General features: G+C 40.2%; 1 protein-coding gene across 1 annotated transcript in view; it reads right to left on the bottom strand.

Annotated features, from left to right (window-relative positions):
* Window positions 1-13,062, bottom strand: part of sdk1a (sidekick cell adhesion molecule 1a) — a 720,929-nt gene that overhangs the window by 180,861 nt on the left and 527,006 nt on the right. The window contains exon 19 of the mRNA XM_048609738.1: window positions 2,815-3,010. Within this exon, the coding sequence (XP_048465695.1) occupies window positions 2,815-3,010 (196 nt within the window). The remainder of the gene's footprint in view (window positions 1-2,814; window positions 3,011-13,062) is intronic.

Below are 13,062 nucleotides of genomic sequence, written 5' to 3'. Positions count from 1 at the left end.
CCAGCGTTTATTTCTAAAGGAAAATAATTTTCAAATAGAGAAGTTATTCTAAATGTGTATTGAATTTTGGCTAGAACAGACATTCTGCACTGTACTTCTGGTTGTCATAACATAAAAAGCACATGGTGGTCATGCAGAGGGTTCAAAGAAAGATTTATGTTGATGAAATTAAAACAGCTAAGTCATGCCTGTCAGGAAACAGTGAAAAAGTTAGGTCTCTTCTCTCTTCAAAGGCGAAGGCTGTGATTTGACTTAAAAGCATGCTTAACACTATGAAGTGTTTCTATCGAGTAGGCAGTGTTCTCCCTTTTCTAAGAGAGCTAAACTAGAGGCCATCGGTTTATGATCATCACCCAGCAAGAGTGCTAATAATGTAGAATCTAATTCTAAATAAGTATCATAGAATCATAGAATCCCTAGAGTGTGGAAGCAGACCATTCGGCCCATCTGGTCCACACCAACCCTGCAAAGAGCATCCCACCCAGAACCAACCCCCTACCCCATCCCTGTAACCCTCCATTTTCCATGGCTAACCAAACTAGCCTGCACATCCCTGGACACTATGGGCAATTTAGCACAGCAAATTCACTCAACTGGCACATGTTTGGACTGTAGGAGGAAGCCGACACAGACACCGGGAGATTGCGCAAATTCCAAAGAGTCACCCAAGGCTGAAATCGAACCTGGTGCCCCGGCAGCAGTGCGCCATCACACCACAATAGAAATAAATAGTTCAGGTGCATTTATGAGGAAGCTAGATCACATGAAGGAGACTGGATTAGAGGATTATGCTGCAAAAGTTGGGCAAGGAAGGACTGAAGGAGGCAGAAGTGGGCATAGTCACTGGGATGGACTGTTTAGGCAAAATGTCCTACTTTTGTGCAGTACATTCTATGCAATCTTAAGTGTTGAGGAATGACTGCTTGAATCCTTTGTTCCTATGCTACCAAGTGTCCAGGATCACTCTCAGATCTCGAGTACTCAGCAGAAGATGGAGGATGTAAAACAATGTTTGAACAGCTACACAAAGAGATGTTGAGGCCAGATTTATGCAACAGTGCCTCACCAGGCATGTTGATTTTACACTCTACGTTTTGCTTCTGGATATTTACTGTAAGAGAAAATGGTGAGCTGTTTTCCAAAATTGGCATATGCACAATGTCTCTGCCAAGTGATCCATAGAAGGCACAGGGAAATTCCACAACAATTACAGAAAGCAAAAGACCATAACTAGAATTAGTTGCAAGGGCTAGCCTATCTTTACAGGATATGAAGAATATGGGCACATCTGGCGAAGGGAAAAAAGTGAAGAGACCGGACATACTTACAGAAGCTATGCAAGTTGTTTGGCTAAGGAAATGACATTTAAGTGATCAATAATCTTAGAAATGAGGTAACTCATTTCAACCAGGCAGCATTTGGACACTACAGTTGGACTCAGTATCATGTGGAGAGGGTTCAATGAGAGTTGTGGGAAAGGTGGTGAAGGACCGGGCATAAAGGAGAAAAAAATTGCAGAATTCATATTTGTGATTGTTACCCATTAAATAAATAAAGTACAAACATGTAGACAGTGTATGAGAGCTGGATCAGGCTGGCTGTGACCCCTCCTTCACAGCTATATTTTACATTATGGCTTGCCTGTGAAAATTTTTTTTTGGAAATATATATTTATAAGTGACACACATTACAACACTATCTACAATCCAAAGCAATTGTACTAGCTATTAAAAGCTTTGGGATGACTGAAGGCCATGGAATGTATTACAGAAATGAACGCTCTTTATTACTTAAAAATCAGCATTACAAAATGCTTGGATTCCAAGTATGGGACCTCATCAGACAAGTCATGAAAATTCTCAAAATAGTACCACGTTTATCATCTGCAACTGACAATAGCAAGGAATCTTTTGACATGCTTTGTCAACATTTGTATATAATTCCCAAGGATGGGCTACAAGAGGAGATGGGATGAATCTTGGAAATCCACTCAGCTAATTATAAAGGGTAGATGTAGTGGGATGGCCTGAACCCAAAGACAGCTTGACAACGTTTACATTGACATAAAGATTAAAGTAGACAGCAGGGAACATTACATTTCTCACTCTTCTTATTTGATGGAAGCCAGAAACAAGAAGAAAACTGCAGAGAGAGGGTAAGAAAGTAAGAGGGAGAGAGAAAGAACCAGTGCTGCACTTTTCCTTCTAGCTGGTGGAGATTGCAGGCTTAGGAGTGTCGCAGTGCATCTTGTGAATGGTACACAGTACTGCCACTATACGTCACTGGTGCAGGAAGCAAATTGCTAAGGTGTTATTCTCAATGCGTTCTCACCAGTGCCTGTGTACAGTTAAGCAAGACTTCCTCTACTTATATCCTTTATTTCCTATGTAAAAAAGGCCAATAGCCCATTGGTGTTCCTGAATTGTTTCATTTATTTGCATTTTAGCTTTTTATGCTTTGTGAATGAGCGCACTCAGGTTCCCTTGCACAGCAGCATTTTGTAGACTCTCTCCATTTAGATTACACAAAAATCCACATTTAGTTTTTCTGGGTCGGGAGTGCATTGATCTCTTAGAAGGAGTAGAGAGTTATACAAACAATCTTTTCCCTCTCTTGGAAGAAAGGTAAGCAATCTGTAGATTTAGTTTACGAACAAAAGATGAATTCAAAGCTGCATATGCTTTACTAGACATCTGAGTGTGGCTTCAAACTCATGCCAACATAGACACAGAGTCTTTTTAAACATTACTGAAGATGATTCAATACCTGTGTTTAATATGACACAATAACTAACATCTGTTTTTAAATACTTACTATCTTCATAGGTCTGAATGAGCTTGGGCGAACTCTTCGGGCCATCACCTGGCGTTGTAAAACACAATACGGATGTGTAGTATTTTGTGAACTTGCTGAGGCCTGTAAAAATTCCTTCATGACGTGTTCCATGGAAATCAGGGGTGATGGTCATCACTGCAATTGCATTTGGTGAGTCTATAGTCCATGCAAGGAGCTGATGAGAGAAGGTTGGAGGAATTATGAAGACAGAAGTTTTGCGAAGACACTAAGAATGAATTTTGAATTTACAATATTAAAACCAAATGTTTCTTTTTAATTTCCCCTCCCCTCTTTCTTCAAGATGTAACACGTGCTGAAATATAGTCCTACAAGTGCTAGCCACTTTCCAAATACTTAAGCTTTATGGTCACTTCATCTGCAAAGTTCTAGGTATCCCGATTTCCTTAATCCCATGTCCAATGGTGCACTATCCACTAAGGATGGAGTGGAGTGGAGGAATAGGTAACAATCTGGTATGGGAACTCCAGCTGATATTGCAAAGGTGCAGAAGCCCTTAATGCCTCTCTGGTTGAGATCAGCTAATTTAACAGATCAGGGATCAAAGCTGATTTCATTTATTAAGTTTTACACACAGAGGTGACATTTTGGCTCATTTTGTATATGATGGCTCTCTAGCCAGTTTGACTCCTCATTTTAGCCCAAAAGCCCTGGAAGTTGTTTTCAACTGCCAACCCAATACTGTTTCAAAATCATTGACTGTCTCTCGTCCCATCATTGGAATAGGTAGGTAACTCTGGATCAATACCATTTGCTACTGCAAAACAAAAACTTCCTCCTGAAATTTGAGGCCTAACATCTTAAAACTGTGTCTCCTAGTCCTTGTACCATCAATATATTAGAACAGCTTTTCTTGTCTGTCTTATCTAAACTGGTCACAATCTTGTACCTCCCTATCAGATTTCCCATCAACCTTGCTCCAAGAACAACAATCTCAGTTTTTCCACATTAACTTTATAGTTAAAATCCTCCAGTCCTGGAAAAAATTTTGGCATATCTCTTCTGCAATTTTTCAAGAATCCTCACACATCCTTCCTAAAAGTGGCTGGAACTCGATTCAATAATCTTATTCTGATCTGACTAGTGCTTTATAAAGGTTCAGCAAACTTCCCTGCTTTTGTACTCAATGCTTACATTTATTAAGTCCAAGAGTGCATATGCTTTGCGACCTACATTCTCCTTTTGTCCTGCCACATTCAAAGATCTATATGTGAGGATTCCCACAAGTCCTTCTGTCCCTGCACACACTTCAGAATTGTGCCAGTCTATATTGTGTCTTGCTGTTCCTTCGGTTCAAAATGCATCACCTCACAGATCTATGTATAAAATTCTATTTGCTTTTTGCCCGTCTGTTCTATTAGCCCAGGTCTTGTTGCAATCAATACCTTCAAGTTTGGGATCATCATCAAACTTTGAAATTGTGCTCTGTATTCCAATATCCAATTAATTTATAGTTTTCAATAGGGGCAGTGATCTTAGCACTGACTGCCAATGTTGCAAATGCTGTGTTTCTTGGGTGTATACATGGCCATGCTAGGGTGTGATTAGCAGCATGTACTAACTGCAGAAAGATTAAGGCACACGTAGAAGAGCCGGTTAAGGGATACTGTGAAATAATAACAGGAATCGCTGGAGAACATCAGCAGGGCTGGCAGCATTTGTGGAGAGATTTAATATTTCACATTCAATGACTTCTTCAGAACTGTTTGCAAGAGTTCACTGGTTTCCACAGATGCTGCTGAGTTTCTTTAGCACTTTCTGTTTTTATTCCAGGTTTCTAGCATTTGCAGTATTTTGCTTTTAAAGGAATCTTTTGCATCCTCACGTGCCTCAATTTTGTTAATGAGCCTTTTATGTGGTACTATGTCAAAAGTTCTTAAAATCTATTCTGACAACATTCACTGCATTCCCTTCATCAATTTTCTCTCTAGTACCTCATTAAAGAATTCAATTAGATTAGTTTTATGTAATCCAGTTCAAATTCATGCTGGCTTTCCTTAATTATCTTAAAAGGTCTCCACATGCCTGTTAATATTTTTCTTTAGTTATTGTTCCTGAAAATGTTATTCATCTCTGATGTTAAACCGACTGTCCTGTAGTTAGAAGGAATGCTCTTGCATTGTTTCCTGAATAGAGATGTGACATTTAACACTTTGCTATCCTCTGGTACATCCATGTATCTGGGGTAGATGGGAGGATTATAGCAAATCTTAATGTTATCTCCCCCTCACTTCTCCTAGCAACCTGGGATGCAAGTAATCCAGTTGAGAAACATCTTCATTTTAAGCACAGCCTGCCAGTACATCTTGATCAATTTTCAGCTCATTGATTACCTTCACCATTCCATTTCTATCAATATTTTTTCAGCATCCTTTTCCTTCATAGATAGATTTCTTGTTTTGTTCTGAATGGCAAAGCATATTTCTAGTAAAGGTCTGTCCCATGAGACCATGGTTGATGCCTTGGTTGTTAACTCTGTGTTTTCGTACTGAGTGGTATGGCTCACACCACATGCTGATTGGTGGTAGTTTGGCAACATCCTAGACCATGATATTTGTGTTCCTGCTGCTGATGGTGTGGAAACATCTGTCCATTTTGTTGAAAGTGTTCCTCAGTATGGAACATTAGTGCAACATTATCAGCACAGGACAACTTTCTGATGAGGACTTGGCACACATTTGTCTTGAAACGTTCAGCCAAGAGTTGCAATCTGATAAGGGCAACATGGGCCAATACTTTTCTCAGTGACTTGTCCTTCACAGCCTTCTGTTATACAGAATTCCACAGGTACACTATCCTTTGAGTGAAGAAATCTTTCTTCATCTGAGTCCTAAACGGTCTACCCTGTATCATGAGACTTCTAGACTCCCCATTCACTGAGCTTGATTCATGGCACTTCAGGAGTCAGGTGCTCCACTGGCTAAATGGCAAGAGTCTGATGTAGAATAACCAAGGTTAAATCTCTCTTTGGCTCTGGTAGTTCAAGGAGGTCTGCCTATGCTTGATGTGAAATGTACTCTAAAGTTGCCACTCAAGTTATATAACACCTATCACTCTCACTCTCTCTTGGACAAAGAGCGATGCCAATGGTACCTTGTGAACTACAGATAAATAACATCTAATTTTTGATTTATAGAAATTCAAGCTGTCAAGTGACATGAGGATAATGTGGAAAAACAGTGCTGAGGTTTAGGTCAGCCATGATCTAGGTTAATAGCAGAACAGGCTGAATGGGTCAAATGGCCTACTCCTGCTCAAATTTCTGATGTTTATATGGTCCAGCCTAATCACTTGGAGCTTTGCCACTGGCAAACAATTTAACAGCTTTACTAAGCTCCTCCACTGTGGGTTTGATATTTAGTTCCTTTATGACAAGGAATCTCTCAATGACATCTACAGTTTCCTCAGTGACGGTGTTTTCCCTGGGAGTATAACTTGACCACCTATGCTACCTTTGTTTGCAATGGGGCCTTTTTCTTTGCTGATATACTTGTTTTTGATTCCATCATAGGTACTCTTAATGGTCCCATGGTGGAGGGCTTTTTAAAATTTCTTTCAAGGGATGTGGGGTTTACTGCGATGCCAGCATTTATTTTCTACTTCTAATTGCCTGAGGTGATCTGCTTTCTTGAACCACTACAATTCTTCAGGTATAAGTATATCCACAGTGCTGAGGAAGGGAGCAGGATGTTGGCCCAGCAAAATCTGGATGTCCTAACATAATTGTAACCTGTAGTCATGGTACAGCACATAGGATTTTGTTGGGTTTTACTTTAAAAGCGGGCTAGTGTCTTCTTGCCTGGGTTTCCTGTAATTATTGAGGGCAGACTGCTTAGCTTCAATGACAGATTCTATTACAGCAATGTTAGCCTCGAGTAAGTCAAAGCTTTTCCTTCCTTGTTTTCTGTATGTTAATAACACCGTGTTGCAAAAGTCCTAAAGCATCTTCAATTTTGCTTCGAGCACTCAGAGAATGATGCACTGCGCCTGTTCACTGGAGTGAAGGAACTGTTGGTTCTTATCTTGGTAAGCCATATAGTTGATTTTGAAACAATGACTGTAATTCTGTTTTGTAATTTAAACAGCTTTTGAATGGAAAAGCTTCAAGGATTGCATCTGGACCTCAATGCACACTCGGGAGTGATCTGTATCATACTCAGTGTTGTGTTACGTGTACGTATTAAGGATGTTATTAAGAATCAAATCTGGTGATGATTAAGTCCAACTGATGCAAATGTCCTGATCAAGGATGCCTCCAAGATACTATGTGGCATAGTTTATGCTGAAAATAAGGTGTTAGTTACACATAGCACAAGTAGTTTCCATTCTTTGTATTTATCTTTCTCTGCCGGGAGGTGTTGTGAACAGTGCAGAACATTGTACAATCATCAGTGAGCATCTCCAGTTTTGATCTGTTGCTGAAAATGGTTGAACCTTAGACACAATTCTGAGGTGCTCCAATAGTGATTTCCTGGAGAGTGAAATCCTAATCATCTTATTTTGTCCTAAGTACAACCCCAACCAGTGCAGAATTCTCCACGTGACTGCCATTGATTCCAGTTCTGCCAGAACTCTTTCATTCTATATAAATATTTCATTGATGTGAAGGTCACTCACTCTCACCTTATCTCTGGAGGCAAGCAATTTTGTTCACATTTGGACCAAGGTTATCATGAGGTCAGGATTTGTGTGGCCTCGGTAGAATCCAAACTGAGCAGTTAAGTAGGTTATTGCAGCACCTAATAACACCAGTTCCATCAGTTTGCTATGGTCAAGAATAGACTGATGGGACAGTAGTGGCTGGTGTGGCATTCTGAAGAAGGGTCAATGGACTTAAAATTTCAAGTCTACTTTCTCTCTACAGATGCTGCCAGATCCGCTGAGCTTCTCTAGCAATTTCAGTTTTTGTTTGTTTCTGGTTGGATTGGATTTGTCCAGTTGTATGCGGGCAATTTTCAGATTATTGGGTAGATGTTAGTATTATAACTGTACTAGAACAGTTTGGATAGGGGCACAAGTCTTTAGAACTAGTGTTGGATTGCTGTTAGGTTCTATGGTTTTTGCAGCATCCACTGCATTCAGTACTTTTTTTGATATCACATGGACAGACTCAAATTGGTTGTAAACTGGAATCTGTGACGCTGGGGTCTCATGAGGAGACTGAGCTAGATTATCTACTCTGTACTTCTGATAAAATAATAACTTCAAATACTTCTGCCTTGACTTTTGCACAAATGTGCTGGACTCCCCCCTCTTTGAGGATGAGTTTACTTGTGGCGTCTCCTCCTCCTGTTAGTTATTTACTAGTCCACACCATTCATACCTGGATGTAGCAAGATTACAGAGCTTATATCCAACTCACTGGCTGTAAGATCATATTACTGTATTATATACTGCTTCTGCTGTTTGGCATTCAGGTAGTTCTCTGTGTAGCTTCACCAGGTCAAATTCCCATTTTTAGTTATGGCTAGTGCTGCTCTTGGCAATCTCTCCTGCACTTTTCATTGCACTAGGTTCGTCCTATGGCTTAATGATAATAGAAGAGTGGAGCAAATACTGGGCCATGAAGTTACAGACTGTGGTTAAATACATTTCTGTCGCTCATTTGGCTAGATGGCTGGTTTGTAATGCAGTGTGACACCAATAGCGCAAGATCATTTCCTATACTGGCTCAGGTAAGCATGAAGGTCCCATCTTCACCGTCTTGCCTGAGGCAATCGCCCTCAGATTAAACCACCGCCAGTCGTCTCTCTGTCTCTAATGAGAGAGAAGCCCGATGGTCCTCTGGGACCATGGTGACTTTACCAATACCTGCCCACAGCACCACATGTATGCCCACTTTCAGTTGTGAGATCTATCTGAAATCTATTCAATTTTTTCATTGTATTGGTGTCACACAACAATAGTAGAGGGTATCCTCAATGTGAAGACAGTCTTCACTGTTACAAGGACAATGCAGTGGCCACTCCTACTGGATGGAAAGCATCCATGACAGATAGATTGGTGAGGATGAAGTGAAGTAAGGTTTTTCCTCTTGCTAGTTCTCTTGTCTGGAACAGACCCAGTGTAGCACCTACATGTTAGGACAGGGTCAGCACATACATGCAAACAAATATATGAATTAGGAGCATTAGTCGACCTTTTTGCTCCTCAAACCTGCTGCACTCTTCATGGCTAATGTAAATATGGCCTCACTTCCACATGCCTAAGTGACTCATAAACTTAGATTCTTGACTAACAAAGGGACCAATCTACCTTCTGCCTTCAAAATATACAATGAATCTGCCCAATGTTCTCTGGGAAAAGGAATATTCCAAGACTCTTGAAGAAGTTGAATTAGTTTTAGTTAGTTTATTTTAAATCCTCAGTTAGAAATATTATCAGTAACAGTAAAAGCAAAAGCAAATGGGAACCACACATGTGCAAGACCAAGAATGTAAGGAGTAGGTGCCAATATAATCAGCAAAGATAAAGGAGGTTTCGGGAGCAAAACAAAGCCTGTTTAATACTGCAGAAAAAGAGAGTAAACTACACTGGGACACCTGGTCAATGTGTGCTGGGAAATGATTCAATAACGTAGTCAGTACATGACTCAATGTGTATAAGATCCTGAAGATGTATGAAATTTTCCCAAGTTAGTCTTAAGGCTGACTCTCCTTGCATACGTACAAATAAACTATCATTATCCCAAATCTCAGTCTTCTGGCAATTTGTCAAGTTTAACAACAACATTCTCAGCCCTCAGAGAAACTGAAATCCTCCCTTTTTCTTTGACTTGAACTGGAGACCAAATATTTTTATACTTTATGACTTGGTTCTAGCCTCTCCCTAAAGAGAAATCATCCTTTTAGCATCCAAATTGTTAGACCCTCCTCAGGATCTAATATGACTCGCTAAGATCACCAATTATTCTCCTAAACATCAAATGATACAGACCCAGCCTTTTGAACATTTTCTTATAAGTTGATCCTGTCATCCTAGATATCAATCGACTAAACCTTCTCTGAACTGTCTCTAATGGAGATCAAAACTGCACACAAAACTACTCCAATTGTGGCTTCACCAATGCTCTATACAATTGCAGCAAAACATTGTTAGTGTTATATATCATTCTTGCAAGAAAAGACAATATGCCATTTACTTTCCTAATGACATGTACCTCAGAACTCTGCAATCTTCCTGTCTTCAAATAGAAACAGATAAACTAGGAGCAGGAACAGGCCATTCAGCCCTTTGAGCCTACTCCAGCATTCAATGAGATCATGGCTGAACTTCTATGTCAATGCCATATTCCTACTTTCTCTCCATATCCTTGATGTCTTTAGAATCCAAAAAACAAAATCCATATCTTGAATATACTCAATGTCTCAGCCTCCACAGCCCTCCATGGTAATGAATTAGATGGGTTGATTACCCTCAGAGAAGAAACGTTTCCTCAACTCAAGCCTAAATGGCCCACTCCACATTTTGAGACCATGACCCTGGTTTGAGGCTCCCCAGCAGAGAAAACATCCTCCCTGCATCTAGTCTGTCAAGCCCTGTTTATTGTCTTTTGCTGATGTACGAGGACATGCAGAATCCTTTGCACATCAACATTTCTCAACAGATCAGCATTTAAATAATAATCTTTTCTGTTCCTCATACCAAAGCGTATAACTGTACATTTATCCATGATATTCTGCTTCTGCCGTGTGCTTGCCCACATACTCATCTTGTCTTTATCATCCTGAAGCCTCCATTCATCCTCCTCACAATTTATAATCCAATCTTGTTTGGTGTCATCAGAAAACTTGGAAATATTGCATTTGATTCACTCATCCAAGTCACATAGATATCATGAATAGCTGGGCGATCCAATCACTGATCCCTATAGTACACCACTAGTCACTGACTGGCACTTGGAAAAAGACCTATGTATTTCCATTCTCTGTTTCCCATCAGTCAACCAATCCTTAATCCATCCAGTATACTTCTCCCAAACCTGTATGCTTTAATTCTGCTCACCAGCCTCTTAAGTGCAATGTTATCAAAAGCATTCTTGAAATCCAAATACATCTGTTGTTCACCCCCATTAATTCTTCTCGTTACATCTTCAAAAAACTTAAATAGATTAGTAAAGCAGAATTTCCCTTTCCACAAAACAATGTTGACTTTGTCTAATCCCATTATTCTTTTCAAGTATTGTTATCATGTCTTATAATAGACTTGCAGTTTCCCCACTAGTGATGTTAAACTAATTGATCTGTAATTCTCTGTTTCTTTCTGCCCCTCCTCTCTTAAATAGTGGGGTTACATTTGTTTCACTGTCTGCACCACAACTCAACAGGGTGCTGAACATCAAGCCCCGCTATTCTCACAGTTTTTGCAAAAGTTAAAGATTTTACAAAGTTCACAAATATTTCCCAATTTACCTGATTTTTCAGACCCAGGTTGACAGAAAGCGCCAACCAGGTTTTTGTTTGTAACAAAAATCACTATGTTTATATGTAATTAGCTTCCGGTAAACAGTCATAAACAAGGTATATAACTCTATGAGTTCATTTATCCCCCTCGCTCTTTCACATGCACGCACGCACATGCACATGCATGCAGACAGTGGGGGGTAAAGACTGGTCACAGACAAATGGAAAAATTAGGGCGGCAGTTGAGTGATTCTTGGTTATAAGGGTTTCTGACTTGACTCTTAAGATTCTTGTGCTGGCCAGAATACTGCTTGTCAGTTGTCCTTCGAATGCTTCCATTGGCTTACAAGAGACACATGGTCGCTGGTTCACTTATGAAATGTCTCTGACTCATCAATAAAGGTCACAGCTTACAGCAACAGAATGAAAGATAAAACTTGCTTTCTTCAGGGTTAAAGTGGCATTTCTGCAGTGAATAGACAGTAAACCTCTAAGCTAGTTGTGGTTGAAAGGCTTCTCTGTATCTTGTTCATAGTCCCAAGCTGTTCAGTTACCAGTGAACCAATCACATGTTTGTTGGCAGGCACCTGGCTTTTGTCATTGATAACTAGTCACAAGATTAATCAGTTCTTGTTGCCAACCAAAGCTGCACCTGTACACAACCCGAGCTCACCTACAAACAATGCTTCAAAGACTGGTTCAGAAGTACTTCTATCAAAGATGGCTGCAATGAGTGTCAGGTTAATTGCTTTCAAACATGCTGCAATTCTCCAGTCATCTTTGGTTTTTAAAAGAGTCTTTTTCTTGTTTTAGTCCACAATTGAAAATAAAAATAAAAAGACACAATCTTTACTTTTGCCACCTTCCAATCTGCAGGAACTGCTCCAGGGTGTCTAGAAGTTTGGAAGACGCGCACCACTGCACCCAATATTCTTTTGCACTGATATGCTGGGCTCTTCAATTATTGAGGATGGGGAGACTTGTGGAGCTTCCTCCTCAGGTAAGCTGTTTAATTGACCACCACCATTCTTGACTAAATGTGGCTGGACAGCAGAGCTTAGAACTGATCCATAGGCTGTGGAATTACTTAGCTCTGTTTATCACTTGCTGCTTATTTTCTTTGGCGTGCAGTGGCTCGTTTTGTAGCTTCACCACGTTGACACCTGGTTTTTAGATATGCCTGTTGCTGCTCACAGCAAGGTGGTGGTGGTGATTGGGACATTGTCAGTAAGGTACGATTCCATAAGTAAGACACTGTCAGGCTGCTGCTTGCTTGGCTAGTCTGTGGGTATGCTCTTCCTATTTTGGTACAAACCCTCTATGATAATAGGGGGAACTTTGCAGGGTTGACAGTGCCTATTTGCCATTGCTGTTTCCAGTCCCTGGGTTGATGTTGCATGTGGACTGTCCAGTTTCATTCCTTTCTTTAGCTTTTGATACAACCAAGTGGCTTGCCAGACTATATCAGAGAACAATTAAGAGTCAATAACATTGCTGCAGGTCTGAAATCCTCTGATGCTACAGTGTGGGGCTGCAAGAGGCCTAATTTCCATGTATCATCAAGGGAAGGCACAGCAGAAGACGAACTAAAAAAGAGCATTTGTCATGACAAAGACAGACTTATCCATCTGGCTCTCCATCTCATGTTTCTACTAACAAGTGATGTAGGTTGAAAATGAACACAAGAGCACACAAAAATTAAGAAGCAGACTAACTCTCTTCAGTAATCATACACTGGTCATAACACATCAGCCCGTTGACAAACTTACCCATTTTGTCCTTAATGGGCTAAACACCAGCTCTTATA

This window comes from Rhincodon typus, chromosome 21 (genome assembly GCF_021869965.1).
Source record: "Rhincodon typus isolate 14 chromosome 21, sRhiTyp1.1, whole genome shotgun sequence".
Taxonomy (NCBI): Eukaryota; Metazoa; Chordata; class Chondrichthyes; order Orectolobiformes; family Rhincodontidae; genus Rhincodon; species Rhincodon typus.
This window is presented reverse-complemented; position numbering and strand designations above follow the sequence as displayed.